The 27,167-nt window shown below is 40.1% G+C and overlaps 2 protein-coding genes across 4 annotated transcripts in view; one reads left to right on the top strand and one right to left on the bottom strand.

Annotated features, from left to right (window-relative positions):
* si:dkeyp-14d3.1 (transmembrane protein 132C) overlaps nucleotides 1-10,561 on the top strand; it is a 164,642-nt gene extending 154,081 nt beyond the window's left edge. For all 3 annotated transcript variants that reach the window (XM_065964220.1, XM_020632932.3, XM_020632931.3), the window contains 3 exons: nucleotides 4,393-4,666; nucleotides 6,972-7,163; nucleotides 8,710-10,561. In XM_065964220.1, the coding sequence (XP_065820292.1) occupies nucleotides 4,393-4,666; nucleotides 6,972-7,163; nucleotides 8,710-9,876 (1,633 nt within the window). In that variant the 3' untranslated portion in view covers nucleotides 9,877-10,561. The remainder of the gene's footprint in view (nucleotides 1-4,392; nucleotides 4,667-6,971; nucleotides 7,164-8,709) is intronic.
* An 8,383-nt stretch (nucleotides 10,562-18,944) lies between these two features.
* Nucleotides 18,945-27,167, bottom strand: part of slc15a4 (solute carrier family 15 member 4) — a 29,911-nt gene continuing 21,688 nt past the window's right edge. The window contains exon 9 of the mRNA XM_020633044.3: nucleotides 18,945-20,849. Within this exon, the coding sequence (XP_020488700.1) occupies nucleotides 20,698-20,849 (152 nt within the window). The 3' untranslated portion in view covers nucleotides 18,945-20,697. The remainder of the gene's footprint in view (nucleotides 20,850-27,167) is intronic.

Below are 27,167 nucleotides of genomic sequence, written 5' to 3'. Positions count from 1 at the left end.
CGTTACATACTCTTGAACAAAAGTGCCCTTTGTCAATTCACTGGCTGTGAACGTCAGACAACAAATTCTGTTTGTGCCAGAAACCCTCAAACAAACAATTCTAAAGTATTTAACCAAAGCAATCAGCGGTGAGAAACTTTCAATTACTGCCATGTGAATAATTGGAAGATGTTGACTGAAATCATTGGCAGGTGGTTTGTCCTCTGCATTCAATATGTAAATGAGTTGAGAGATGTCGAGACGGTGTAGAGCACGAATATATAAAAAGAGAACAAACATTTAAAGAAAAAATGAATGTTTGATCAAAAAGCCATGTATCACAAACCTTGTTATTCAGTTGAAATGAAGTATATTTGAGAAAGTGCTACATTTTATGCAGCTCAAAGTTCTTTTGTTTATACATGAATAGAGAGGGTGGCCTTTAATTAGCTATTGTGGACTCAGGTAACGGAGAAAGCGAGAGACAGCAGGCAAGCGATCCATGCATTTCATTATAACAAAGATAATATTAACCAGGAGGACTCAAATAACCCCGTTTTAGTCTGGAAATGTGATGCAGTGTTCCTCCTCCGCGTAGGAAATGACATAAAAGTCATAAGTGGGGGAGTTAGCATTTATGAATATGCATAATGTGTGTCATGTAGGGCATGCTAAGGCACAGCTGATCTGCTAAACCTAACACTAAGATAGTGTTTGAAATTGAACTGTTAAGAAACAGCTGATTTATAACGTGTTCAACAGAAGTCCATACAAATCCTTTCATCCCAATGATTAGACACGAGACTGACATCCATTCACTCATCCTTCCTGCAGTCCCTTCTGAAACAACAATACATCCGATAGTTTGCTCATTCATAATAAAATTCAGTCTCTGTCCATTTTAATGTGGGCCACATGGATTAAGGTGCCTAATCTGATCCTCTGGGCACCGACATGCAGACATGTCGACAAAGTCCTTGAAGCAGATTAAGCATCAGTATTAGGAGCCCTACAAATACATTTTTCTTTAAGAAGTGACGCGTTCATAGACAGTCACTCTATCCTCTGCAATGAAAGTGTTGCATTTTATGGAACTCTTTTTTTATCTTAAATTTGAAGCTCATTTCAACAACAAGGCAATTCAAAGTGCTTCACACAACATCAAAAGCATCATGACAGAGGGGAAAAAAAGTTTTTAATGCTTTTTTAAAGAAAATTTAAAAATCACTAAAAGAAACAATTCACAATCATAGAGAAGAACATTCATTGGCATTTTTACTACCTCCTTTATATCCCAGATTTCCAGATATAGGGCAATCAAGATTTATTTTGGGGGAGAGAGACAGTGGGGGAACCACAAAGGAACCGGGGTGAGCTACTGTGTGAATGCAGGTCATATTTAGGACAATTCACTGCAATACCTCGTGGGCCGACCCATGATGTCATTCATCATGCTGCTTTTTCCGTTTTACTGCTCACCTCGGTTGTTTTCCACTGTTGTTTTTGTCTTGAGTTTAAGTCCTTGTGCATGTTGTGGAGTTATTAATCACTAACAGTCACTACGGATAATACAGGATTACTGACTCCTCCTCCTCCTTCTGCACTCCTACTAACCCAGCCCCGCCACCTAAACTAAACAGAGTGTTTTGGGTTGTGAAAGCTCTTCAGACACAGATCATCTCCTGCTGTGAAGTGCATGTGTGAAACGAGTGCTCCTGAAAATATCTGAGCCAGAATGTCCTGAAATTATCTCGAAAATGTCTGAACCCCCTGTGTGAAAAGAGCTCAAGAGAGCAGCGTTAACATTATTAAAGTAAAGGCACGTACAATGCAAAGAGAAATATGAAGCTGTCACACAGCTGAGTGATCATGGTGTCCGTCTAATATGCAATTAAAGTTTCAAATAAACTTAGGGAACTGTTTTGTGGGTCGGTCATGTTCAATCAAATCTGTTGTTACCATGGACACCCACACAATCCTAATGAGTTTAGGATGTGAGGCTTGTAATTATTTTAACTTGGTTTAGTGTTACAATTGTGAACATTTTATGTTTCCTGCAAATGTTTTCGGATGTAGAGCGAGAATTAAAATGACCCGATTTGTATTTGGGCACCACAGTTCAGTCATTATTGAAACTGAGTTTATCACAAGTGAGTCTAGAACCCAGCTCTTTTTGTTTAATTAGGTATGTTATCCCTTGGCTGGAATCTCTTGGTGCTCTTGAACCTTGTTGAATCCTTTTTTGATACGAGAATATCCACAGTCAAATAACTCCTTCTGTGAATGGCTGTCATTCAGTTGCATGTGAAATCGGTCCTTTCCAGAGAAGGTTTTAAGCCCTTAACTCCAAATCTCACTGTGCTCTGAGCTTTTCTCTGGAGCGTGCAGCAGCTAACATCTTTATTCCCACGGCTTCGCATGCAGTCAGATTTCTCAGGGGATTCAGACAGAAAAAGACAACCACAGCGGATAATCGTAAGAAAAACAGTTTAAGAGATTAATTTATTCTCCTCTCTCCTTTATCATGATCGCAACCCTTTGCTAGTGTGTATGTGGAAAGAGAGAGAGAGAGAGGGAGGGAGGGAGAGGCAGGCAGAGGCAGAGGATCAAATGTGGATGGTTTCTGTAGCAGAAAGGCGAGTGTTAGTCTCCCGTACAGGAAGTGATTAATAGTTTTGTTGACGAAGCACTTTTCTGTTTGTGTCCCAAATGTGCCCCAGTATTTAACTGAAGAGCTGTAACAGCATTTATTTTCCCAGATCAACTGTTCAAACATTAGCCATAAAGTTGTTTGTTAAAGCAAAAAAAAAAAAAAAAGAAATCATATATTGGGCAAAATCGAATGATGTTGCAGCTGTACTTGAACCATTTAGACTGAGTTTGTCATACTCAGAGCAATTTCTGTGTTGAGGAATAGCTGAGCCTCTGTTGGCTGATTTGTCGCCTAAAGCAATAAAATTAGATTTGCTGGCAGCAGAGCAATCAGCGAGACTATTTAGCAAAGCAGTAAAGAGGTAAAAAGCACGTTTGAATCCAGCCTGCGTGATCTGAAATGGTAAAAGAGAGACACTGAATGAGAGAAACTACAGCCATACGCTAGATTGATCCTCTCTTAGTCACTGAATCAACACCACTGCTTTGAGCCTAAGCTTTGTCGGTTAGACAGACAACTACTGTACAAGTTACACTGCTCTGTGTGTGTGTGTGTGTGTGTGTGTGTGTGTGTGTGTGTGTGTGTGTGTGTGTGTGTGTGTGTGTGCGGGATATGCTTGGCAAATACAGTGAGTCCACTTTTTTTTTTTAAATAAAATAATAACCAAGTACATAAAATTATGTCTACTATGTAAAGGGCGGCAGTAGCTCAGTCTGTAGGGACCGGAGAGTCGCCGGTTCAAGTCCAAGCACTGACCAAGTCTGGAAATTGACCTGATAGCTAGAGAGGTGGCAGTCCACTGCCCACACTGAGCACTGCCGAGGTGTCCTCGAGGAAAGGAACCGAACCCCTAAAAACTGCTCTGAAGTGCTCGCTGTGGGCAGCCCCCTCACTCTGAGACCTCTCCATTGATGAATGTCCATAGGATCTTGTTTGTGCATGTGTGTATTTCAGCCTATGTGTGTGTTCATGTTCATTAAGTGTAAAACAGAATTTCCCCTTGCGGGATTAATAAACTATAAATTATTATTATTAAAAAGCTGATATCAGGCTGATGAAAAAAAAACTCATCGAAAGTTCAAAGGTTTTGTCTATTTAAAGACGCTTTTTTCAAAAAGTAAATTAAGCTTCGACAGGTTGGCTAACAACACAATAACACTTTGTTTGAAACACAAACAGACCCTTTTCCTAATAATATTGTATTGCTTATAGCATCTATCTGACATTTTGGTTGATTCATGACTAACTAGGACATGCTAACTGCTCCTTCATTTAACCTTTTGTGGATTGGAACAAACTTTGCAAACACAAAGTTCTACTGGAGCTGTAAAGAATGTAAGAACTTATGGAGGTACTGGAACATAGAAATTAGTGTTGGACAGATTTACATTTTGATTTGATAACCAGAGGGAAAAATAATTATAACCAAAATCAGTCTCACCACTTTTTAACATGGCTGTTTGAAAAGTCATGGCAATCCTTCAAATCGTGTCGAGATGATTCACATGAAAGCATAAAATGTTAACCTCATTCGTTAGAGAGACAAAAAAAGGATGCCTATAAAGCTGAGGATGCATCCTCTGTGTCCATACATGTCGTACCATATTCCATAGCATATCATCACAATCTTTCTGGAAAGTATCTGGTAAAGACATTTTAATTCTAGGCCATGGTGAATCAACATTTTTGTCAATAGACTTTTCTATTCGTCCAGCAAGGCTGAAACAAACTTAAAGTTGTATCTTCTTTTAATTTGTCAGGTCCACACGGGAAAGTGAGGATGAGGATGATGAAGATAGGCGGGGCCGAAGCTGCACTCTGCAGTACCAACACGCCATGGTCCGAGTCCTGACTCATTTTGTTGCTGAGTCAGCTGATCCTCGAGGTCAGACCAGCTTCATGCTGGGCTCTGATTGGCAAGTGGACATCACAGAGCTGGTGTGGGACTTCCTGAAGGTGGAGGACCCCCAGACTGCTCAGCTGCTCGACAGGAAGATACTGGTCGGACTCGACATGGGGATGACCACGATTCAGGTAGGTTACATGTTAGCTGAAAAGAGGGAAACGAAAAAAAGGATTTAGTGTGTAGCATTTAGCAACAGTTCTGTAAAAGATTAGCTTCAGATTTTAACAGCTAGTATCTTAATGTCTGTGTTCTGCAAGTCTGACAACATCACTTAAATTAGGTCAATTAAAGCAACATGAAGAACAGATCGTCTGTCAGAGCAATGCAAACAAACTCTGGTTAACCAAAATAACTTTTCTAAGACAAGCAAACCAAAGCAAGCTATAAACTAACAACCTGTACGTCGTGCAAACATCCATCGCATTTTAGAGACTCGGCTCTTGCTTCAACTTTTACCTACAGTTCTTTAGAAGGTCATCTTGTTAGCCTGTGCTCTGAGGGAGTTTCTGTTTAAACTCACTTTCATGTTTATCTTTAAATAATCTAGCTAATTTATTGGCTTTTGTTGATTTCCTGATTGCTTGTGCTTCTTGCCCATTGGACTTTATTGTATCAATTTGGCCACATTCCCAAAGTGCTTTTATTTGTTATATGCTTTTGTGTGTGACGGAAATGAAGGATACAATTACAAAATAAGCCCAAGCTATTATTCCGATAGCCAAATACCGTGGCAGACCGTGGTAGGTGACCAATCTCTCATTGTTAATGGTGTTAGTTGCTTGTTCAATCTGGTAATTGTGATGTTTCAGTTGTGCCATTGCATCCAAGATGAAAACCAAATTTCCCATGAATATGTCGCTCCCTGTCTCCTTGTTCCTCTCTTTATCAATACTCAGTGAGCGGCCAGCAGAGGATCTGTGAAAAGCTCCTGATAACAGTAAATCTGCATTCAGTCATTCTACCACCTGCCGTCCTGAGAATCTCTTAAAGCTGCAGTCACATTTGTGTCGCTGCTTCCATTTTTGTAGGTTTAAGTCATTGTACTTGCGTGTCCCAGAATCTGAGGTTGAACAATGTAAAATGGAGCGCAGACGACATTGAAGGCTGCCAATGGTTTTGGAAAAGGGCTGTTTTGGTAATTAGAGAATATAATAAGGTTGTTATTCTAATGGCTCAAAACTAATATTGTAATCACCAAATTGAGGGCAAATGAACAGTTTATATTTACTTAAATGAACGTACTCTCTACCACTTCAATGTGGTACTTTGACATTATCATGTTCCAGGGAATAAACAAGATGCCACTGTCTGTGCTGAAGCTTTACAAGTCCCTCCTTCTGTGCAGTGCAGACAGGTCCTTTCTGGTGTGTCTCTGGTGTGGTGTATCCTCCACCTCAGCCCTTTAGTTTGTCAGACCCTTCAGGCCAACTGGATGAATATCAGCCTTCTAATGGCATTTGTGTGAGAAGGATCTGCTCCCTGGAGTTGAGGTCTCGTCTGTCAGAAGGCACCCACAAACCGGGCTTCACCTTCAAAAAAACATCGTCACTCTAAGAAAGAGCGCACGAACCAGAAACATGCCAAGGGCGAGGATCTGACAGCTGTGGCTACTCATGCCCCATGTCACACCGACTGATGCATAAGGAGAAGTTAAATGAAGATATAAATGCTGAGAAAGTCATACATATAACTAGTTCCATTTATGAGAAAAGAAGTAAGACTTCCTGCTTCTGTTTTGGGGTTAAATTTAGCCTTTTCTTTGGATTACCAGCATTAATCAAAGGGAATAGAGTCTTACCTGCAGGAAGTATGGAGGTTGAATGGCAGCTAAGTAGAGTTGTTGTTTGATCTACACAGCCTGAGAAAAGAGATAAAATAAAAAGTAGGTTCTGTCATCGTTTTGCATATTGCGCAGGGCCTCGTGAGCCTTTTATGTTAGATGAAACAGTTGGAGAGACATTTTCTTAAATCACCTAAAACTCACGCTAATCCGCTTTTTTCATGTCTGTGACATCTCCACTGCTAAGTGCTCATTGATGTGATGTCTTTGCATTCCACTTGCCAGGAATCACTTGTCAATCAAGTTTCGTGATCAGTGGAGACTTATTCCTGCTCAAATTTTTCTGTGGATGAAGCTCCTGTGGGTAGTATCTTTACTCAGTTCAGCTACGGTGCTGTTGTTTCTGATTTCTCCTGGGAAAGTCCTGAAGAAGCCTGGGTGTTTTAGAGAAGGAAATCAAAAAGCTTTCATGAACAGGCTGCACAATAGGTGGAGTCAGTATTATAGGATAAGACCGGTTGTAATTGATCATAGCCGGACGGATGTAACAGGCTATTTCTTGACAATCACAAATTGGAAGGAAATATTGTGGAATAGTTTCTTTTCAACATCCTTTCCTTTTCCTCTTCTCCAACGTCTCTTTCTCCTCTTAGGTGTTGTCTCCTTTGTCAGACTCAATCCTTGCAGAGAAGACTATCACAGTGGTGGATGACAAAGTGACCATCACTGAGTTGGGGGTCCAAATGGTGGCAGGCCTCTCCATGAGCCTGCAGCTCAGTCCAGGGAGTAACAGAGCCATCCTGGCTACCACCACCACTCAGGAGATCCTGCAGAGCCCAAAACAGGTCAGGATACCCAGTATATAAGCAGATTGTAAAAGATTAGTTCATTCATTGTGACATTCCTCAAGCAAACATTCCACACATGTTCTTTTTTTATCTTCTCAAGTGATGCGTTTCATGTGTTTTGTCTTGTCTGATAGTAATGGGGCTATCCTCTGCTCCACATAACATTTCATTTCATTATCCACTATTATCTGACACTTCATTGACAAAATATTTATGGATCATTTAAGAAGAAAATTATCAGTTTAATCAATAATTAAGATATTCCTGAATTGCCAGCCTCCAGATAAAAGACTGAAATAGTAATTATTTCCAAAAATATAATTGATAAAAAGAGATTATTATTTTAATTTTATCTCAAAACAGTAGTTATTATTTCCTAGCATATTGAATTATACTTCAATGGTTTCATAGCAACTGAGCTGCTGTAAAGCAGAATTTCCTACTTTATCTATTCAAATCAGAACTGGGCATTCTGCAGCATTGATACGTAAGCTTTCCATTACAACAACACATACTTCCAGATTCTAGTTCACAATCGCGAAGTCCTTGAATGAGTAATTTTACAATCAAAGAAAATCATGCATGTGCATGTGCACATGCACACATGTCTATTTGTTTGTTCTGAAACCATCACTAACGCTCTTAACTACAAGGCTTGAAGCCAGAGTGTGACAAAATGTGTTTCCTTGGGCGGCTAATAGAAACTGGAGCATAATCTCAGAGCATAAAACAGCAACAACACAGTTCTGTACCAAAATATGACTCACAGCCCAAACATATTTCATCCCATCTTCTCTCATTGTGGCCTCTTTGATTTGTCCGTCAAGATCTCTGAACTACTCCTTTACATCCCTCTTCTCCCACTTCCTCCAAGTAAGAAGGATAGGAAGGCTATTTATCTGCCCTATCTCCTCACCCAAAGTGTGAAGATAAGTATGTAGTTCTGCTCTCTAGTCCTCTGGCGCCAGTAATTAGGGAGCGTTGACAGACCACTGAGAGGATCTACTTGTGCGCCTTTGGGGATTTGTCCTTCTGCGACATTTTACGGCAAATTGTGAAACTGTAGTAGGAGAGGGCTTAAAGAGGCCTATGTGGGACAAATCCTCATCGCATGAACAATGTTTAATGTTACTGTTTGATCTGTTCCAGCTATCTTTTAATCTGCATCCCCCTTAGCTTTGCAAGAATTGCTGCTGAGTTAGCATAACCTTGCAATTCTGTCAGTTTGTATTCCGCTCAAAATGTCTTCCACAATTACAAACTTTCTCATATATGGTTCATCTGTTTTTAAATGACAAAGGAAACATTAAATGCAAATAACCATTGTGTGAGAGTACATCCCAGCGGCAAAAAGCTATGGGATATTACGTGAACAGCATCTGGTTAACTACCCAGTAAAGAAGACGTATTATTTACACAGAGCCACAGTTGTATCTGTTCCAGTCTGATGCAGCTAGATGCAGTATTTTTGCACTATATCTTCCACTCTCTATTTATATTATCTCCCACTCTCTGTCTGCATGTTGTGTGTGTGTTTCCACAGGAGGCCTTGATCAGCGCCTGGCTTCAGTTCAGCGACGGCTCTGTGGCTCCTCTCGACCTGTACAATCCTGACTTTTTCATCCTGACAGCCACCTCCCTTGATGAGGAAGTAGTGACAGTGCAGCAGAACCCCTCTTGGAAGTGGCCTGTCATTGTGACCGAAACGGAGGGCCAAGGCCTGCTGGTCAGGGTGGAAATGACGGTGTGCGAGGTCTGCCAGAAGTTTAAGCGCCGCAGCATCTTGGCAGCGGGGAACTGTAACGTCAGGGTAAAGTTTGGTCATAGTGACAGCTCGAGGGGAGGGGGCAGTGACTACAGCCCAGACGGGGATGACATGGAGAACAGAGGCAGGCTCTCCCCCTCCCAGGACAGAACTGGCCTTGACAACCACTACTACGGCAGCTCCATCTCTGACATGGAGGATGGGGTTTTGAGGCGAGCCACCACTACTAGAAGCGCGATAATGCGTCGACCAAACGAGGAGAAACTGTCAGATGGAAGCCAGAACGTGCCAGTCGACTTTGCTGACTTCCCTGCACAAGTGGACCTGCCCCGAGGTCGCAATATGGAGGATGATCTCATGCAGACTACACGTGGGCTCACAGACCTGGAGATTGGCATGTACGCTCTGCTCGGTGTCTTCTGCCTGGCCATCCTGGTCTTTCTAATCAATTGCATCTCATATACCCTGAAGTACCGCCACAAGGAGCTCTCGATTGAGGGCCAGGAGAACATGAACCATGCCCACGATTGGGTCTGGCTTGGAAACGAGGCGGAGCTTCTGGAGAGTCAGATAAGCCTGTCCCCCCAGCAGGAGGAGCAGACCTCCATGATGGACTCCAGCAGCGGGCTTGAGGAAGGCAGCCACTTGCTGAATGGAGGTTCGACACAGAAGAACGTCCAGGGCCAAGTGCACCGAGCAGCGGAAACAGCCTGCATAACCAAGGACAGCAAAGGAGACTCACCCACCACCAAGAGGAAGCGAGTCAAGTTCACCACATTCACCACCATCCCCTCGGACAATAGCTACCCCACTGTGAACACACTGACTGGAAGCTGCAGCCAGGACATTAAGTGGGTGTGCCAAGACGTGGAGCTGGGAGACTCCAAGGAGTTGCGCAATTACATGGAAAGGTTAAATGACAGTGCTTTAAAAGAGGTGGCATAATGTACTGTGTGCACTTGAAACAAACTCACCCTTATGCCTTTCAGAAGAAAGTGGGTCTGAACAGTAACCGGGCCCTCAGTAGATGAAAGAGGAGAACATGTACTTCAGAATCACCCCCAAACTGCCAAAGGGTCATTACATTTAAGAGGATTGTCATTAATACACAAGTAACTGATGACGAATCACTAACAAAAAAAATATGTCATTGAATGAGCTCGCCAGGTGGTTCTTTTTCCTCATTTGTTTATCAGATGATTACCTTTTAATCCTCGTTTTATTACTACAGGGTTTAAGTAGAATCCAGTAATTGGTTGATCGGCAGCAACTATGAACTGGGATAATCCGACCACATGTAGATTCCAAAAACAGACAAAAACTTGACAAGATAGATGTTCTGAATGTGTGTGCACATTAAATGGTTTTGAACGTTTTGTAACACTTTGGATATTAATTTCCTACGCCAGGTCCTTATTCTGCAGAAGATTTCAGGAAAGGTCAAAATAACGCCGAGAGCTATTCCTGCATGTTGTTGGGGGAAAAAAAAGGCACAACCTTGTGGTTCATTCTCATCCTCTTAACACGGCAGACGACCTGTTATGTATATACTGAACAGTCTCCAAAGCATTGTATTGTTGCTCTGTATATTGTATTTTCATAACATTTAAGAAATACACAACAATGTCAAGAGCGTGTACTAGCTTTTATTGACCACAGCATCACAAGACCTTTCATTTTCTCAAGAGCTAAGGTGAGATGGGGAATGTGGCTGAAGGGAGCAGACCAATTACACATTCATCTTTGTAACAAAACAATTTAATGAGATATAATTGAGCCACACACTGCAACACAATCCGGCCACTTGTAGGTATGGGTGGTGGAGGGAGGCAGTGGCCTATAATGGAATGGAATGTAAAGATAATTGGAGGTATTAAGAGCAACATAACCCGCTGGTTTGTAAACCATCTTTTTGTGGCCTGGAGTTCTGCATTTTGGTTTTCTTGAGTCAAAAATGATCATATTTGAAAAAGAGGGTTCCACAAGAGAGGAGGAAGCGGTTCCAAAATGGCAAAAGTTATCAAAGGTAGATGGTCTATGCCCCTGACTAACCCCATGTATTGAACAAAACGCTAGTTAACCATCACTTCCCCCAAGGAAAATAATCTGATTGTTGTGTTAAGTTAAGAAGGATGATTGGTCGCCCACGTCTCCCTAAAGAGCAAGTAGCAGGTGGCCAGTTGTCTTCTTTAAGGTGAAAAGCCAACAGCAATCCTACTCTTATGCACTGGCTTCCACAAGAAAATGGGACCAATAGCACAAGAAAGGGAGAGAGGTTGACCTCATTGGCTTTTAGCTGACATCTAGTAGTTTCTAACTGGCTACACCCCTTATTATGTTTAAAATAGGCCTTTATATAATTATATTTTTAAATGTTCAGCCACATGTCATTGCCATTAATAGATAAACATTTAGACACCTGTACCAGGCTATAAAGATGATTATTTCTGCTGTTGGACATTTTAAAATGGGGCCTAATGGGGGATTGACTCACTTTGGGAGCCAACCTCAAGTGGCCACTGGAGGAACTTTATTTCTCATCCCTGGAGGTTGCTGCTTAGTTAATATTCTCATCTCCTCCGTGAGAGCAGAGTACCCTGACATGACAGCCAGTGTGTGTGTAAGGGCTTTCACTGGACAGCATGGTAATGTTACATTTCCCACTGCCACCACCCAGTTTAAAGATTTGTGAGCTCTGAAGAAAATGCCAATTAAGATCTCATTAACCTCTGTCCCATAGCCTACAGGAAGAGAGAAAGCATACTGATGGAAAACCTGGGATGAAATGTGCACTCTGTCTCTGTGAGCGTGTGGATACAAAGGGGTATAATTACAGGCAAGGTGGGAACTGTTTCTTTTTGGAAATGGATATTTTATTATTCAGATAATTGCACAAACAATAATCATCTCTAAAAACTTCCCAAACAAAAGCAGTCGGCTGAAAAATTGCATTTTGCTCAGTGAACATTATTATGATCACAGTCGTGTTGGCTGATTACGTTTTTTTTATTATTATTTTCCATCAAGCGGAGAAATGTTCACATTATGTTGACTGTTGCTGCGGTGTGGATCAGATTGTTAATCAGCTAAGCACACAATATTAGTTCAGAAGAGGGGCACTGAGATACTTGAGCAAATGGAAGCAATACCTTGAGTGTAATTAAGGATGCCATTTAGATTAGCTCTGTTATGTCAACAGTCAGCGCTGAATGGAGCCCCTCCAGACACCAGCATGAAAGTTCACCGGCTTTTCTACTTTTATTTAATTAGTTCAAGCAGCTTGTTGATTGATCCCTTCTACATCTGTGATGCTGCTGTTGCACATCTGTGTGCTGAGCCAGGACAATGAATAAAAGCCCAAAAAAAAGAACAAATGGAGGTCAAATTGAAAGATAAGAAGCCATGATAGGTTTTAAGAAGGAATTTAAGACATATAAGCGTTTTTAGGTATGTTATGATTTGCATTGTCATTGAAATTGAAAGGATCAAAACAGATATATCAGATATAAGGTACATTTGAACAGATGATCATTAACAACAGTTACTGCACTGACTCACAACTGCAGTTTCAGCGCACTTCCCACCAGCCCTTATTGTTGCTAGCATACCAAAAATAATTCCTATTCCTATTCCTATTATTCAAGGAAATATCACCAAGAAAACATAAAAAAAACAATGTAAAGGAATTGTGTCCTGACATTAGCAGCACCTCTAGACCTGGTAATCGTACCCTTGAATGGACAAATCAGATTAATTTCTACATTGTCATTTACAAAGCTAATATAAGATGTCTTGCCCCTTCTTGATTTTAATTGGTTAAACTGCTAAGCAAGTAAAAACACAAATAGACGAGTGCAGCAGTGTTCCAAAAGTTGAAATCAGGATGACTTACTGCGTTGGTTTTGTATTGAAAATGAGCACTGCCAGCACAAAAAATGGCCCAAGTGTACACTGGCCCTGAAGATACCAAAATATATCTGCCAGCAACTTTTGAGGTCTCTTATTAACACACATCAAAACTGTAAAGAGTTCAAATGATTCATAGTTTTGAAGGTGCTGGAATATTTATTTTGTCAACATAGTTACTTTCTACAATGTAAGGATGAGACATGTTGATAAGTGAGATCACAGGTACGCCTGTTTTGTCAAGCCAACCGGCTGTTGGTGCTAGCCTCATGATTACCTTTCAAGAATAACAGTATTGTCAAACTTTCTAATTGAATCCTGGCAAGGAATCTCAAATGTTTTTTTTTTTAAATCTATCAACGTAAACTTTTCCTGTGTAAAAGAATTGTGAGAAAATAAGTATGTTTAAGGTGCAAATTCTCCACAGTACGGCTGTTTAATGGTTCGGTAGCTGTGGACAATATATACTTGCATGCATGCATGAATGAACATTAATCAATCATTCATTATTTGTATAGGGCCAATTCATTGTAATCTTGAGACGCTTTACAAAAGAGCAGGTAAAACATTCATTCACATCTACACACAGACACGCTTAAAAACATTTCCATTGTCCCCGCTTTATTTCCATATCTTTCATGTTCTACAGAGTTTTTCTGTGTTATTTTCTTCTTCTGCTGTGGCGCTTTCAGGGGCTGCAGAGAATTGAATTAGGTCCATGTGCAGTGTGTGCTGGGACCACAGGAACCATGCTCAGCTTGTGGACTGTGAAGGGCGAGGAGAGCCCCTGTACTGTAGGTCTGGGGAGGGATTTAACTGTCAGCCACAAGGGGAATGATTGATGGAGGACCCCTCGTAATTAAACCACCACTGCAGCTCTCTGTCTGTGACCGTCGTCGGTGGCTTCCACCTCTTCAGGTAGGGACAAAACAGGGCAGCCCATTAAAGACCCACCAGCTCTGCCCCCTTGGGCTCTGGTTTAAGACGCATGTTCTTACCTGCTGGGATGTGGCACATGAGATATAATGATTGTATTCACTTTCCTTATTAGAGCATAGTAACTCGAAACTCGTTTTTGTTGGCCTTGAAGACTTGACTCCCCTGAAAGGAAAAGAAAAAACCTTCCCCAGGCTTCCATCTTAAATGGAGTTTTAATTAAATTGATGATGTGAGACCAACAAACTCTTGCTAATGGTTGGCTGTGCTCCCTGTGGTCCTAATGTGCAGGGTCTGTATTTGCAATTTCCAAATGATTATTTGCTGCTTGATTTATGTCGCTGCTTTTGAATTCATTTTTAAATCACTTCACAGTAGTCTTGCAGCGAGACACACAAACACTGTCGCAGAGAAACGGAGGAGCAGATGACAAGGTCAGCTTGACATTCTGGTGTGCCCAGTTTTTACAGAAGGAGCCACAGGGAACCAAAGACAACATTGTTATTCATAAACAAACCCCTGGTGCCCAATCTGCATCTTGTAAACACATTCCCCCACCTGACCAGAGCACCACGTTAGGGAGACATTCACTAGAGAGGACACACACAGAATTTCTTGTCTCACTAGCCTTGGAAGACCTCTATATACCCCTATATTTAGTGCAAACTGTTATCTCAGTCGCAACCACAACACAATTCTAACTTTACAAGATTAAGACTGGCATAACTCACTTAAAATGTTAAAAACAAAAATGTTTAAATACTTAAAGATGATGCTGTCTGGTCAGTTGGCAACCTAAAGATGTAAATCTTTAAAATATGGGTCTCAAATGTGCACTACATATTCTAAAATATTGCGATAAAAAACTACAAAACATTTGAGAGAGAAAAAAAACAGTTTTTTTTCATTTCTAGGTGTGGGATAATACACCCTTTTTATATAGATACAGAGTATTAAAAGAAAGGCAGTTTAAGAGGGATTCACTGAAAAATACAGTACACATGATTTGCATTGATATGCTTTTTATGGTTTTAAATAACAATGGACATCGATAACAGATACATTTTCTTCATCTGTTGGTTGTTGATTTTGGGATTTGCTGAAAGAGATACAAATATAGAACACACCCAGCCAAAAATCAAAATACACTCAATAAAATAAACTGTTTGCGGAGACCAGCCTGTTGATCCCCTGAATGGAGCGCAGCCCCAACAGTCTAGTGGGAAAACATTTGTTTTTTACATTGTGAAATCTATACAAACTCACACACAAAAGCTCAAACATACACACATCAATGGGAAAAGGATCATCAGGGATGACTCGAAAAGCCAAAGTAAATAAACGAGTACATTAGATAGCTATACCTCTCAGCAGTATACAAGGTGAGCAGTGAGCACCCAAACATGTCATCTAAACCCTTTTCACACAAACTCCTGGAAAAACTGTGGAGATTTGGCTACCCGGAGGGGCTTTAGGCTATGTGTGAACACAAACAGCCGCATTTTTCGCGCAGACTTTACCCGGAGTTTCTCCGGCCAGACCCTTAGTATTTTTTCTGCAGAAAGTCCGAGTGAGCTGATCTGAACGCAGCAGCATATACTCCAGAGATTTCAATTTGAGCCAATGGGAAGAGAATGACGTGTATATACAGTGACTGCCTAAAGTGTCTGCAAGCGACCACTACGCTCTCCGAGCATGTAATTAAACGGCTGCATTGTGTTTTCTGTTCGTCAGTATGTTGTTCTCCGCTCTTTTGTGGATGTTGTCATTCCATTGGATTACACATAGCATTGATATAAAGGCAAATATTCTCATTATAACGTCATGTAGCGGACTCTGTTGCTTCGGCAGCTACTTTTGCGTTCTTTTTTTACGTCATGTCTTACCTCAGGAAATCCCCCGATCCCCCTCCCCTCCTACAGGGCTAGTCCCCCGCTGTGAGGAGCATATGTGAACGGCCAAGTTGGGAGAATCTCTGGAGAAGTCCTCCTATAAATATCTAGATATTATCCAGAGTGCATATGTGAAAACGGCTCTAGATACATCAACCCAGGAGGACCTGTGGAGCACAATGCAGAGAGGACAACAAACCAGCTTGCCTGAAAACGGCGACAGTCTAAGGACAACCAAGATACATCTGACGAGAATGTTATTCTTCAGTGTGGCTGAGAAAGATTTATCCTGATACCTTCACTGTTTTATGGGAGTCAAGCCCCATTCTGTCAGAAAAAGAAACTCTTAACCACAGCACCTGCACATTATTGCCAAGGTTGATACCATAAATCTGGATAGATGTGCGCCGTTTAAGACTTTTTACGGCTGCTTATTTCACACATCATATCTCTAAATGAACATCCTTAACCCACCACAGTCACTCCTACAGAAAACAGTCTTTCAGGTAACATGACTTTCAGATTTTGTAGAACAAGAAATTGTGAGGGTCTGGAAACATGTTTTCTTTTCCATATATCAGAGCCTCAGCATGATTTCACCCAGAGAAAATGTCTAGTCTATTGCAATCCTTTTTGGAATCTTGCACAGAAAAGGCTCCAGGATGCCGACTAACAAAGACAGCTCAGATAAGATAATTAGGTCCATGTTAATGCAGCTGATTAGTAGTTAGAGATGGGTGATGTGTCTGCTTGGCCGTTTTCTTCAACATTGTGTCTGTATTAGCTAATCTTAATTAACACGTAATGATATCTCCTAATCCTCCCATTACTGGAGGACATCTCTGGAGCATCTTCCAGTCGCTCATTACACAGGTACGACTTAGTAATACAATTAAAAGCAGCTTAACACTCTGCAGATTAAGTTAGACTGCCACAGCATCAGAAATTATTTTAAAGTAGATGAAGAAGAGCAAAAGTTGTTTGATGTAAGCATAGAAAATGATCCTAATTAGGCAATTAACACAGAGGCTGTGGAGACGTAAAACTATTTTTTTCCTTATTCTTAAAACTTTTCTACTTCATGTCATGTTGACACACTTCCATCTAGAGTTGTTTTATTTTATTGGGAGATGTTTAATGCCACAGGAAGAACACTTTTATTTTTCCTTTCTGGATTTTTTTTTTGATGAATTGATCTTTTGGCAGTCTCCCCGTTTGAACAAGCTTTTCTATAGTACCAACAAAAAAAAAAGATGTTTCAGAGCAGTTGTCTGCATGAAAATGGAAAACGATAGACAAGACTAAGAATCTAAAGCTATTCACCCTTAACATTTTACTGTTAAGATGTTTTTTCTGTTAGGACGTTGTGCAGCCATATCCAAGGTTTGCTAATCATTTCAATAAAGGTAGTCCCCCAAACATAGGCTGATCACCACATGGGCAGAGTGGGCAGGTGCCCAGAGCCCTGGCCAATGGGAGTCTTAGCCTTAAGATTTATTGTTATAATTATTTTTTTGTATGTTAAGTATTTTTTCTATACAATTATTGGACTGAATATTCTTAGCGTTGTTGCTTTTCATGTTTTTTCAGGGAAGGGACAGTCAACATGAGAGACAGAGAGAGAACTTCTATGTACCAACTGGAACTACAAACTAGTTTATGTACTGTATATAGAAGGAAGGAAGGGACAACAACTTTGAGAGCACCATAATGCGCAACAGAAAGTTAACGTTCCATCATTTTGTGTTTTTTCTGTAAAAAACCCAAACAGGATTTTAGTATTATTAAAGGCACAGTATGTAGATTCTAAATTGAACAGGAACGCAAAAAGATAATTGAAAGTGAAAATCTGCTCAGTCTGTACTTACTGTTAGCTAGCTTACAATACTGTTTGTTAGCCTGCTAACAACTCTCCCACTGTATTGTCCAACACTGTCAAGTGGTAAAGCTAGGAAGTTTTGGAATGCTAACACTAGCAGACATCCAATCTGATAAAAAAATCAAATGTGATACCAATGGGCCGATGTTAAGGGGTCATCTTAGTTTGGTACTGTAACATGGTCAGTAGTTGTTGCGATGTTTCATCCAAATCACCAGATTTCTTAGTATTTTTAAAGATGCAGACAAAGATCATAGAATAAGTGAAGACATTTAATTCTGCTGGCAGTTCTTGTGGAGAAGTCGGAGGATTACTGTCAGGGTTCATCGTCTCGGAACAAAGAACGTTTGTGAAAATGTGAAGACAATTCATAAAGTTGTTGTGATGTTTCAGATAGGACAAAGGTTGTGGACTGACATTCTAACATTAGCATGCCTGACTTAAGTTTGTGCCATTGGTTAAAAAATATGATCACATTCAGCACACTTTAAACTTCAAAGGCAACCTTGGCTCACAGCAAAAGCTCAGGGAAAAAAACAATATAAAAAGGAGCCGGTGTAAATGTATGCAGGTTTTCTCTGAGGCGCTGTTGTTTCCTTAAATCCAGGTCAATAAATTAACTTAAAATATTGGGCGCCCTGTTCCAAAACTATATATCTCTGTGTTATTACCTTGCAATTCTGCCTCCATAACCACTTCAATGTGTCAGAAATTCCTCTCAACATGAGAAACAAGCCGCCACACTGGAATTATGACCCGTAGGCGTTCTGTTGGTTTCAAACATCAAGCTGTCTGCTAAGTCACGGCTATGTGGGCTCTCGGACCAAATTAAACAGGAATTGGCCCTCTCCGAGCCTCCAGGCTGGGAGGGCTTAGCATTAAAAAATGATCTGTGATGACGTTTTGATTTCAATCTGTGTCTGATGAAACTAAGAAGAAACATGCTCGCTTCCCCAGTGGGAATACAAAATGAGCATGCTACACCTCTGCGTTTGCAACCTTATGCCCCCTCCCCCCCTAAACTGCCTGCCACAGGGTGTATTTTTTTGTAATATAAATAATTTAAGCACTCTACTTTGAGTTTCCCTCAGGACCAACAAACCCCAGCTCTAATCATGAATGCATCCTGACATGGAGGCACAATCAGTGATTCACATGTAAACAACAGGGTCACCTCTCTGCCTGAATTCAAAACAGAGCTGGGACATTTCATCATTTGATTTTTCTATTCTTCTGATGCTTTAATTATTGATTTATATTGTTCTTTATGTTACAAAATCCTGTGACTTAACCATGTTGGATTGCAGTTTAAAAAAAGAAATAACAACCATGCGAGAAAAAGATTTGTTTCTACCTTGCTAGAGCGATTTACATGATGGCAAAGAATTACAAACCCAACGTTTGATTTCATAAACTTTAATGGGCAAAAATAAAACCACAAAACAATATTCGAGTTCTGTAGCATTAAGAAAACAGAAGATGAATCCCAAGTCAAATGTCATAACGTCTTGTCGAGAGGACTGAGATGACAAACAAATATATATAAAATATGCAATAAAACAAGGAACATCCATTCATCCGACCAATTAAACACAACTAAAATCACAAAAAGCAGACATCACAAGCCACCAGAGAGAAGGCTTTTTGCATTTATGTGCTGTTACAAATGTCACTTTATGTACACCACAGGGTAAACACCACGGAGAGCTCCCAAAGGCAGTTTTACTTTTCCTGGAGAGTTATGTCACTCGACACTATTCCTCGAGCCCTGAGTTTTCTTGCTTTAATAAAATTCATTACTTTGTGCTGTACCCATTCTGAGGATTCAAGAAACACACACACAAGCAGTTTTCTTAGCAATATAAAGCTAAAAAAGAAAAAAAAAAAAAGCGTCACAGTCTAATAAATACAACAACAATACATTTTCTGGCAAAGCTGCAAAGTCATGATAACACTGTAAAAAAAAGGCTCCCAACAAACGCTGCTAAAGTTATTTACTTTGTTATGAAGTTATAAAATATAAAATGATCTCAGTATAAATTAATTCGTTAAGTCTTGCTTTATTTATCATCATGACGCGAGCATTTCTGCAGTGGATGTTTTAAGAGCTACGCTCAAGGTTGTCTTTTAAGCTTAACTTTCTAATGAGTTGTTTGTAATGTGGACATGCAGTTCTGCAGCTTCACCAGAAATTAAAAGCTTTTTGAGGCACGGAGTATTTCTAACATGATTATTAATGTATGGAGCCGTTGGAGGATTTAAAGAGGATTCACAGAAGGATTTGTGTGGATTTACAGTATGTAATCACGCGCACAGGAAGCAGTCCTTCTGTTGGATATTAGATTGAATATTAGATTTTGAAATAGAAAGTTTGTTTCTTGGATTCTTCCAACAAAGCTCTTTTCTGTCTCACATTTACCGGCAATCATTTCTAAGAATCTGCGACAAAACGTAGAAGTACCCTCTGAATTAATTACACATTAAACCGGATCATAATTCCATTACTGCATAGGTATCTGAAGCTCTCGAGAAGCTCAACCGTGCTTATTATAATCAAGGAATAATGCTAACATTCAAGTACACTTAATACCACCATTTACACCATGGATGTAAGCATGTACAAACTATTTCAACAGTCAGTTTAAATACTAATGGATTACACCAAGGTCAGTAAAATGGTTAGTCCAAGATTTTGTTAGAAAACACAAAATAAAATCTGTACCATAAAACAATGGAGCATTCTCAAAATATTAGAAGAGATATATTTTTTTTTTATGGCAACACTCCTAAAGTCAAGTGCAAAAGATCAAAGAAAGGCAACAAGGGTAAAGATGCAGGAAAAAGGTAGTGGAGTAGATTTGACTCTAACACGGCTCCTGCATTCATCTCTAAACTTTGACTAGAATCAGTGCATTTTTCCATTATTGTTTCTTAAAAGGATTAAGAGGCCCCACTCTGAAGCTAAAATATACTTAAATAAGAAATATAAAGACATGACAGGGTCATGTGTGACGTTTTCTATAAGAGGTAAACCAAACATCTGTAGGATTCAATTAGAAAGTAGCGATCTGACGAGGTCTTTGGGCACTGAGCGAATGCAGGAAAAGGCAGGTATGGTGAGTGGGTATGGGGACATGTGTGTGGGGGGGAGGGTCAGGAGGAGATTTTTCTCTGCCTTGGGTTTCCTGTTTTGCCTTTCTGCTTGTCATACTTCACAGAGACGATGAGGAAGACCAGCAAGGTGACGCCTTGTATCCCTGCCAGGAGGAAGAAGTAGTAGTGCAGTGAGCAGTCATTGATATTACCTGTGAGGGGAGGAAAAAAAAACAAGCCCTTCATTAGAACAGAATACAAAACATGTTAGCTTTGAATCCTGAGAGCTTTAAAACGAGACCGGTGTTCAGATTGCTCTTTAAAGCAGCGTGCAGCATGTAGAAATGACACATATGGAAATCTGGAAAACAAAAGAGTAAGTCACGACAAATTCTGAGAGGAGCAGCAGGAGGTTTCTTTTTATCACAAAGTACGACTGCAAGTTAAAAGTAAAGCAAAGGTAAACGGCCACAAGCTCACAAGTGTGGCAGGTTGCTGTGTTTGTGTTCACATAAAAGGAAAGCTTGAAGTGAGAGGGGCGAGGAAACACAATTCTGTCAGGAATTAGGAATTCAGCAGAGAGAGGCCTGTGTTTTTCTGTGAAAACCTGGTAAAAGTGAAGACAGTTGACCCCGCTCTTCTGCAGTTTGATATAGAAAAAGAGTATTGATGATGTGGGACTGAAGGATTAGAAATAACAGAGCATTGGGGGCCCTCTGCTGTGATACAAGCCAGGGAGTGTTTCATCCGTATTAAAGCACGCTTTGTTTCCTCATGGGAATGTGATGCAATAAAAGGTGTAAAAAAAAAAAAAAAAGAAGAAATACAGTGATGTTTCCGTTGTGATCTGCTGGGGGGGATGGTATCATGGTAGACAAACAAACGTTGCAGACACAGACAGAGAAAAGGTGCATTTAGAGCATAAACAAAATGTTTTTTTTTTTTACTAGTGGGTCTGGAGAATTAAAGCAGCAGCCTATAAACTCTGACTCTCTTAACATTTGCTGCTCTGGTGATTGAAGTGGTTGTCCTCATTCAGAAATAAAGCTCAAGAGGAAACAAATCCTTGTTTTCCTCTGGCTGGGGTTTTACATAGAGGACAAAGCTGACGACAGAACCACAGTCTTCACTGTTCGAGTAAGGACACAATTGGATTGGCTATCGAGCAGCTCTGTCCTCTTGACCATGTCCAGCGGACCCTTTGACTTTGTAGTCAACAGCACGAGATGAGTTTACTACTCCAGAGGCATCTGGGTTCAACTTGAGGATTCTTTTTTTCCCGCTTAAGCATATTTCAGAACGTGCCTTTTGGTTTACGTAACAGGCTCCGTGTAGTGCACGGCATCAACAGTGGACAGAGATACCTACGTATAGCTAGCATCCTACATTATCGTCAAACGAGTGAATGTGATGCCCTGGAGCCTTTTCTCTAACACAGCTCCTATTAGCTTCTCCATGTGGAGATGTCACACAGAATAAAGAGCTAAAGTAAGGAAAGCAGGACTGATTGTAATGAGACATTGGGGCAATTGTCAATTAAAATTTTGCCTGTTAACATAGCAGTGTGTGAGAGAGAGAGTGTTTTTGTGTGGCTTTGTTACACCTGTCAGTTCACAGTTTACCACCCAAGGTCAGGAGGGTGCATGATTATTAACCAAAAGATTGACCTTTTATACTTTGACTATTTATTAACAACTCAGAATGTGCTCTGTGAAATGCAGTGGTGCACAGACAGAAAAAAATCAGACAGATTCCAAGCCGTTATTTCAGTTTCTTCACTTTACAAGGCTTTTTTTTTTTTGGAGAAGGAAGAACGTTTAAAAAACACAGCAGGGTTTTTGTCATCCCCTTTACACCAACAAATCCAGGACTTCAACAGTTGAATGAGTAGTTAACAAATAATGTTAAAGTTATTAAGATGAAGCGTCATTACTTCAATGAACCTGCCCTTTACTCAATTTTAGGATGATTTGGTTAAAGAAAGAATGCGATATTCTACACATAAATACAACAGAAATCAAGTATTACCCCTTTAAATGTCTCTCTGATTCATGACTGTCTACAATGAGTGAGAAGCAGTGTTTACATCATGTTTACATCATGTTTACATCATGTTTACATGGACGGTAATGCGTATGAAGCTGTTTTAGTCTACTCACTGCTTATTTGGATGTCACGCAAGTGTGTTTAGATAACGGTCATAATGTGTCAATTTATGTGCAATAATGAAGCTATGAGTTAACTAAAGTGTGCTAACACAACAATGCAGGCCACGGGCAATTGCAGCTCAAGCAAAGGACAAATTTGTCTGCTGCTTGCGCTTAATGGTGCTTAATTATGGTGCGTTCTAATCGATAACTCCTTTGTGCAATGCGAGTGGAGAGGGGTTGGAGGTGTGCCGCTGGAGGAGAGCGGAAACGTTCAGAATAGCAGAGGTGACGCCAAACAGCAGTTTAGTACAACTGGAACATAAGAAGAGATATTAACAAGACTAAAGGCCTTGTTTTAATTGCACAGGCACAATAAAAAGTGAAAGCGATTGTTCTGTGCACAAACTATGTGGGCATCACAAAGACCCTCTTCTATCTTTTGAGTGTCATGTAAGTGCGGTGGAGCAGGGTGCAGAAAGAGCGGCTGAAGTTGGATATAGATCAGAGGGTGTGGTGATTAATGAATACACTCACAGCCAGTCACATTACTGGTCTTATCGCTTAGAAACAGCTGTGCCAATCACAGTGAAGCATGACATCAACAGCTCAACCACTGGAAAGACCATTCTCCAGGAAATCATATTGTTGCGTGGATGGCGCCGAGTGGAACGACATGAGTGTACATCAACGCAGGGCTGCAGCCAGAGGCAGACGATGCAGATTTATTAACAATTAATTGGCACAATGATGATCTGAATTAATAATAAATGAACAAGACAAATGTTTGGTGATTGAGATTACATTTTTACATCAATCTAACACTATTTGGGTTATTACTCCACGATATTTCATGTTGTTAATGGTTGAATCACAACTTGAAATGTGACAGCAGTAATTGCTCTATTATAGATTTTAAATAAACTAGTGACTTTTTTTTAAAAGGTTGGAAAGAGAATGTATAGTGCAGGATGAATGAGCTCATGTAGCCTGATGTGTGTTGCATTAACACCAAAATGTGTTGCTTAGAGTTGCTCTGAGTACTCTGTTTGCCTGCCTGTCGTTCAAATCACCAGATTTCAGATGATTGTTGTTGAGTTTACCACAGACATCCCTCAGAGACATCATTAAGGTGATAAAGAGATCTAAGAATAGATGTCATCTTGCTTGGCACTGCTTTGTTTAAATGGACATCCTACTTGTCTGTGCCCCCTCTACCACCATACACTGGGCACCAAAATACTTCTGATGGGAGCATTGCAAATTTCAGGATAAGCCAGCAACTTATTCTGGTGATGTTGCCATAATAATGAGGTCCTAAAGCCATGTCAGCAGTTTATGCTGTTGTTCAACAGGTATAAAATAAACCATGTTTATCAACTTTGTTGAGGTTGGTAGCATGCTATCATTTTATATGTAGCACTTTCCAAGTGACATAGTTTAATCTCCTGTCTCACAAACAGGTCACATGACCTGCAAATGGTACGTGTTGGCTCCATCATGTGATACCAAAGGTCTATCAATAAGTTTGAACTAGATTCACATGAACTATATCACTAGCTTTTAACCTACCTCTATGATGTCACACACTTTATAGCCGAGTGGTTGAAGCTCTACTTTTTGGCATGAGGCGACGTTTTTGTCTGTACATTTTTGATAAAGCTCCATGGAGAAGGAAAATAAACTGAGAGGTTCCAGGTTTTTATTTATAGTTTCATTAAAAACAAGTCATGTGATATCAAGCTACTCATTTGATATTAATTACAAAAAAAAGAGTCTTTCCTTAACAAACCACCAAAAATAATGAATTTGTTTATCTTTAAAGCTTGTAGACACATTTTTAAAAAAGTTGAGCTGACTGCTGTATGCTGACAAAAACCGCTGTGTTGGCTACACAACTATTGAATCATAATGAAGTGGAAAATAACTGAGTGGAACATTATCTTCATTCTCCCTGCTGTTCATACCAAATGAGAGACTTTTTTACCACGTCTTAAAATTACACAGTGATTATTCAGTTAAAAAACAAACACATTTTAAAGAGCTTGTTTAAAAAGTCAGGGTATCACCAAAACCCTTCATCCTCTGAAGAACAAAGATGTCCGTATCACGTTTTTTGGTCAATCAATAGATGTTGAAATTTGTTTCATCTGACAAAAAAGGTTCATTGACTAACAAAAATTTCCATCTGAGGTTATACATCATCAACCCTTATGCTGCAACCAATGCAAAGTCTATGATATGAGATGAACAATCAGAGGACAACTGTAACTGAGGACTGTAGAGCATAGTGTACAAAAGAGAGGATCTTCTGTTTATATATGCAGTACATAAATCTGCCCATATTCCAAAACATAAACTATTAATTCTATTAACCCAGAATGTACAGTATATGCCAGAGTCTATGATTAAAACATGCTAGTATGACATGCTGCAGGCCTGCACAACATCCAGATCTGTGTATTAGAGACAGCGGTGTCACATCTCATCCTGTGTTAACACAGAATCCTTCATGTTCTTGTACATGACTTAACAGGATGTCCTACTGATCACAGAGCAGGATTAACTAATTTAAAACAAGTGATCTTAGTGCTTTGTGCAATCACTTACGATTAGTGGAGCAGATCACACTCTTTAATGTCACCACGGTGCATATAAATAATTCTGTTTCCACTCTCTGTTGTGTGCTCTCGTGGATAATTAGAAATGGAGGGGAATAAAGACAAGGCGTGATGATGGGATTCTCCACACAGGAGTGACTCTTTGTTAACGCTCTATGCACTGGGCAATCTGTACAGCCTGAAACCTTTGATCTGAGAACAGAGAGCCGCTGACTGATGACTGTGAAGTTCTGCCAGAGCATTAATGAAATGAGTAGCAAATGGAAAACCTGACACTTTGACCACCGCCACAGTTTTTTGCTTATTTTGTTGTCATCTTATCGGGTCAAAAGTTTCCATTGTGAGAAATATATCAAAAACCCAAGTGGTGTTTGAATAATTCATGAAGTGCAAAACAATGTGCTTGACAGGAGAGTACGGGAGGAAAAAGGGAAATGAATTTGCTGGGAGGGCACTTGTATTTTCGATCGATAATTCCACTAAAGAGTCTGCCTCTGCAGTCTTAATTAACAGAGCAGTTTGGCTGAAAAAAGAGAGAAAAGAATACAGCGTACAAATGATGTTGAGGGAAGACCTATGTGTTCTGGCAGAAAACAACACCCAGAGAAAACACGGTCTGTTGGAATAGAAGCAGAATGAAAGTAAGTGCAGGATTTACAGCCGCATATTCAACACTCTGAGTTTGCTCTTAAGCAGCTACTGAATGTCAGCATGAGCAATGTAACAAATCCTGATTTTAGGACCTTTTTACTCTTGTGCCGGGGAAAATGTTGTCCCTGCGGCTCGACAATAATTCTGACGGATGACTGGATCGCAACCTTTGTTCTAGATTTCAAACCATCTCCCTTAACTAGGACCTGAGGAATAAAAGAGGGGTCTGGCAAAAGAGCAAACATGTAATTTTTCTGAGCCATGAAAATTGTGCAAGGTTTCAGTTTTGCAATGGTCTTGCTCTAATTTCATTATACATTAAGTCAGGTTCGGCTCCCCCCCTTTTAGCCTCCACCCTCCAGGGCCCACTTGGCTGCTAAGCAGTTTCAGAAATGAGAACGGCTAATTACAGCAGCAAGACTACACAACGACTTGCTGTAAAACACATTAATGAAGTCCATAAATATTTGACAGATATGTTAAAGGCAAATTCTTATCAAGGGATAAAAGAGAGCAAACCAATCAGAGTGGAATATCTATTGTTACACATTTTCTCTGCGGCTTTCACGTGTGCAAACGGGTTCAGTGTTACAGCTCTGAGTCGATAAATAACAGAAATGTAAAAACATTAAGAGCCCCAACAGAGGGGGTCAGCTTTGTGATATCTCGGCGTGCAACAGATCACAAATCTCACGATTCAGAGATATGCCGATATGCTAATTAATATTTATAATCCGAGTACTGATACAAAAAGCCGTATGATTTCCATTACAATGTTTGTTAACAATGAAGTGCATCAACAAAACAAACACAAAAAAAAAATCCTTCTGTGAATAACACAACTGCTGTAATCTACAAAGAGTTGTTTGTTTTTTTCCTCATGACTTTTGACACTGTTGTACATGTAACATACAAACATCATTCACTAATGGGTGTGTGTATGTGTGTTTTTGTACAGACTGCTCCTGCTGTGTGTTGTGTAAGTGAAACAAAACAAACTAGTAGCGTGCATTTAGTTCCTGTAACTAAACGCTGTAACTTCAGGTTTTTGGTCAAACACAGCGCTAACAGAGTTTGTTTAGCTACATTAACAGCTACAGACTACAGTATG

This window comes from Labrus bergylta, chromosome 2, assembly GCF_963930695.1.
Source record: "Labrus bergylta chromosome 2, fLabBer1.1, whole genome shotgun sequence".
Taxonomy (NCBI): Eukaryota; Metazoa; Chordata; class Actinopteri; order Labriformes; family Labridae; genus Labrus; species Labrus bergylta.
This window is presented reverse-complemented; position numbering and strand designations above follow the sequence as displayed.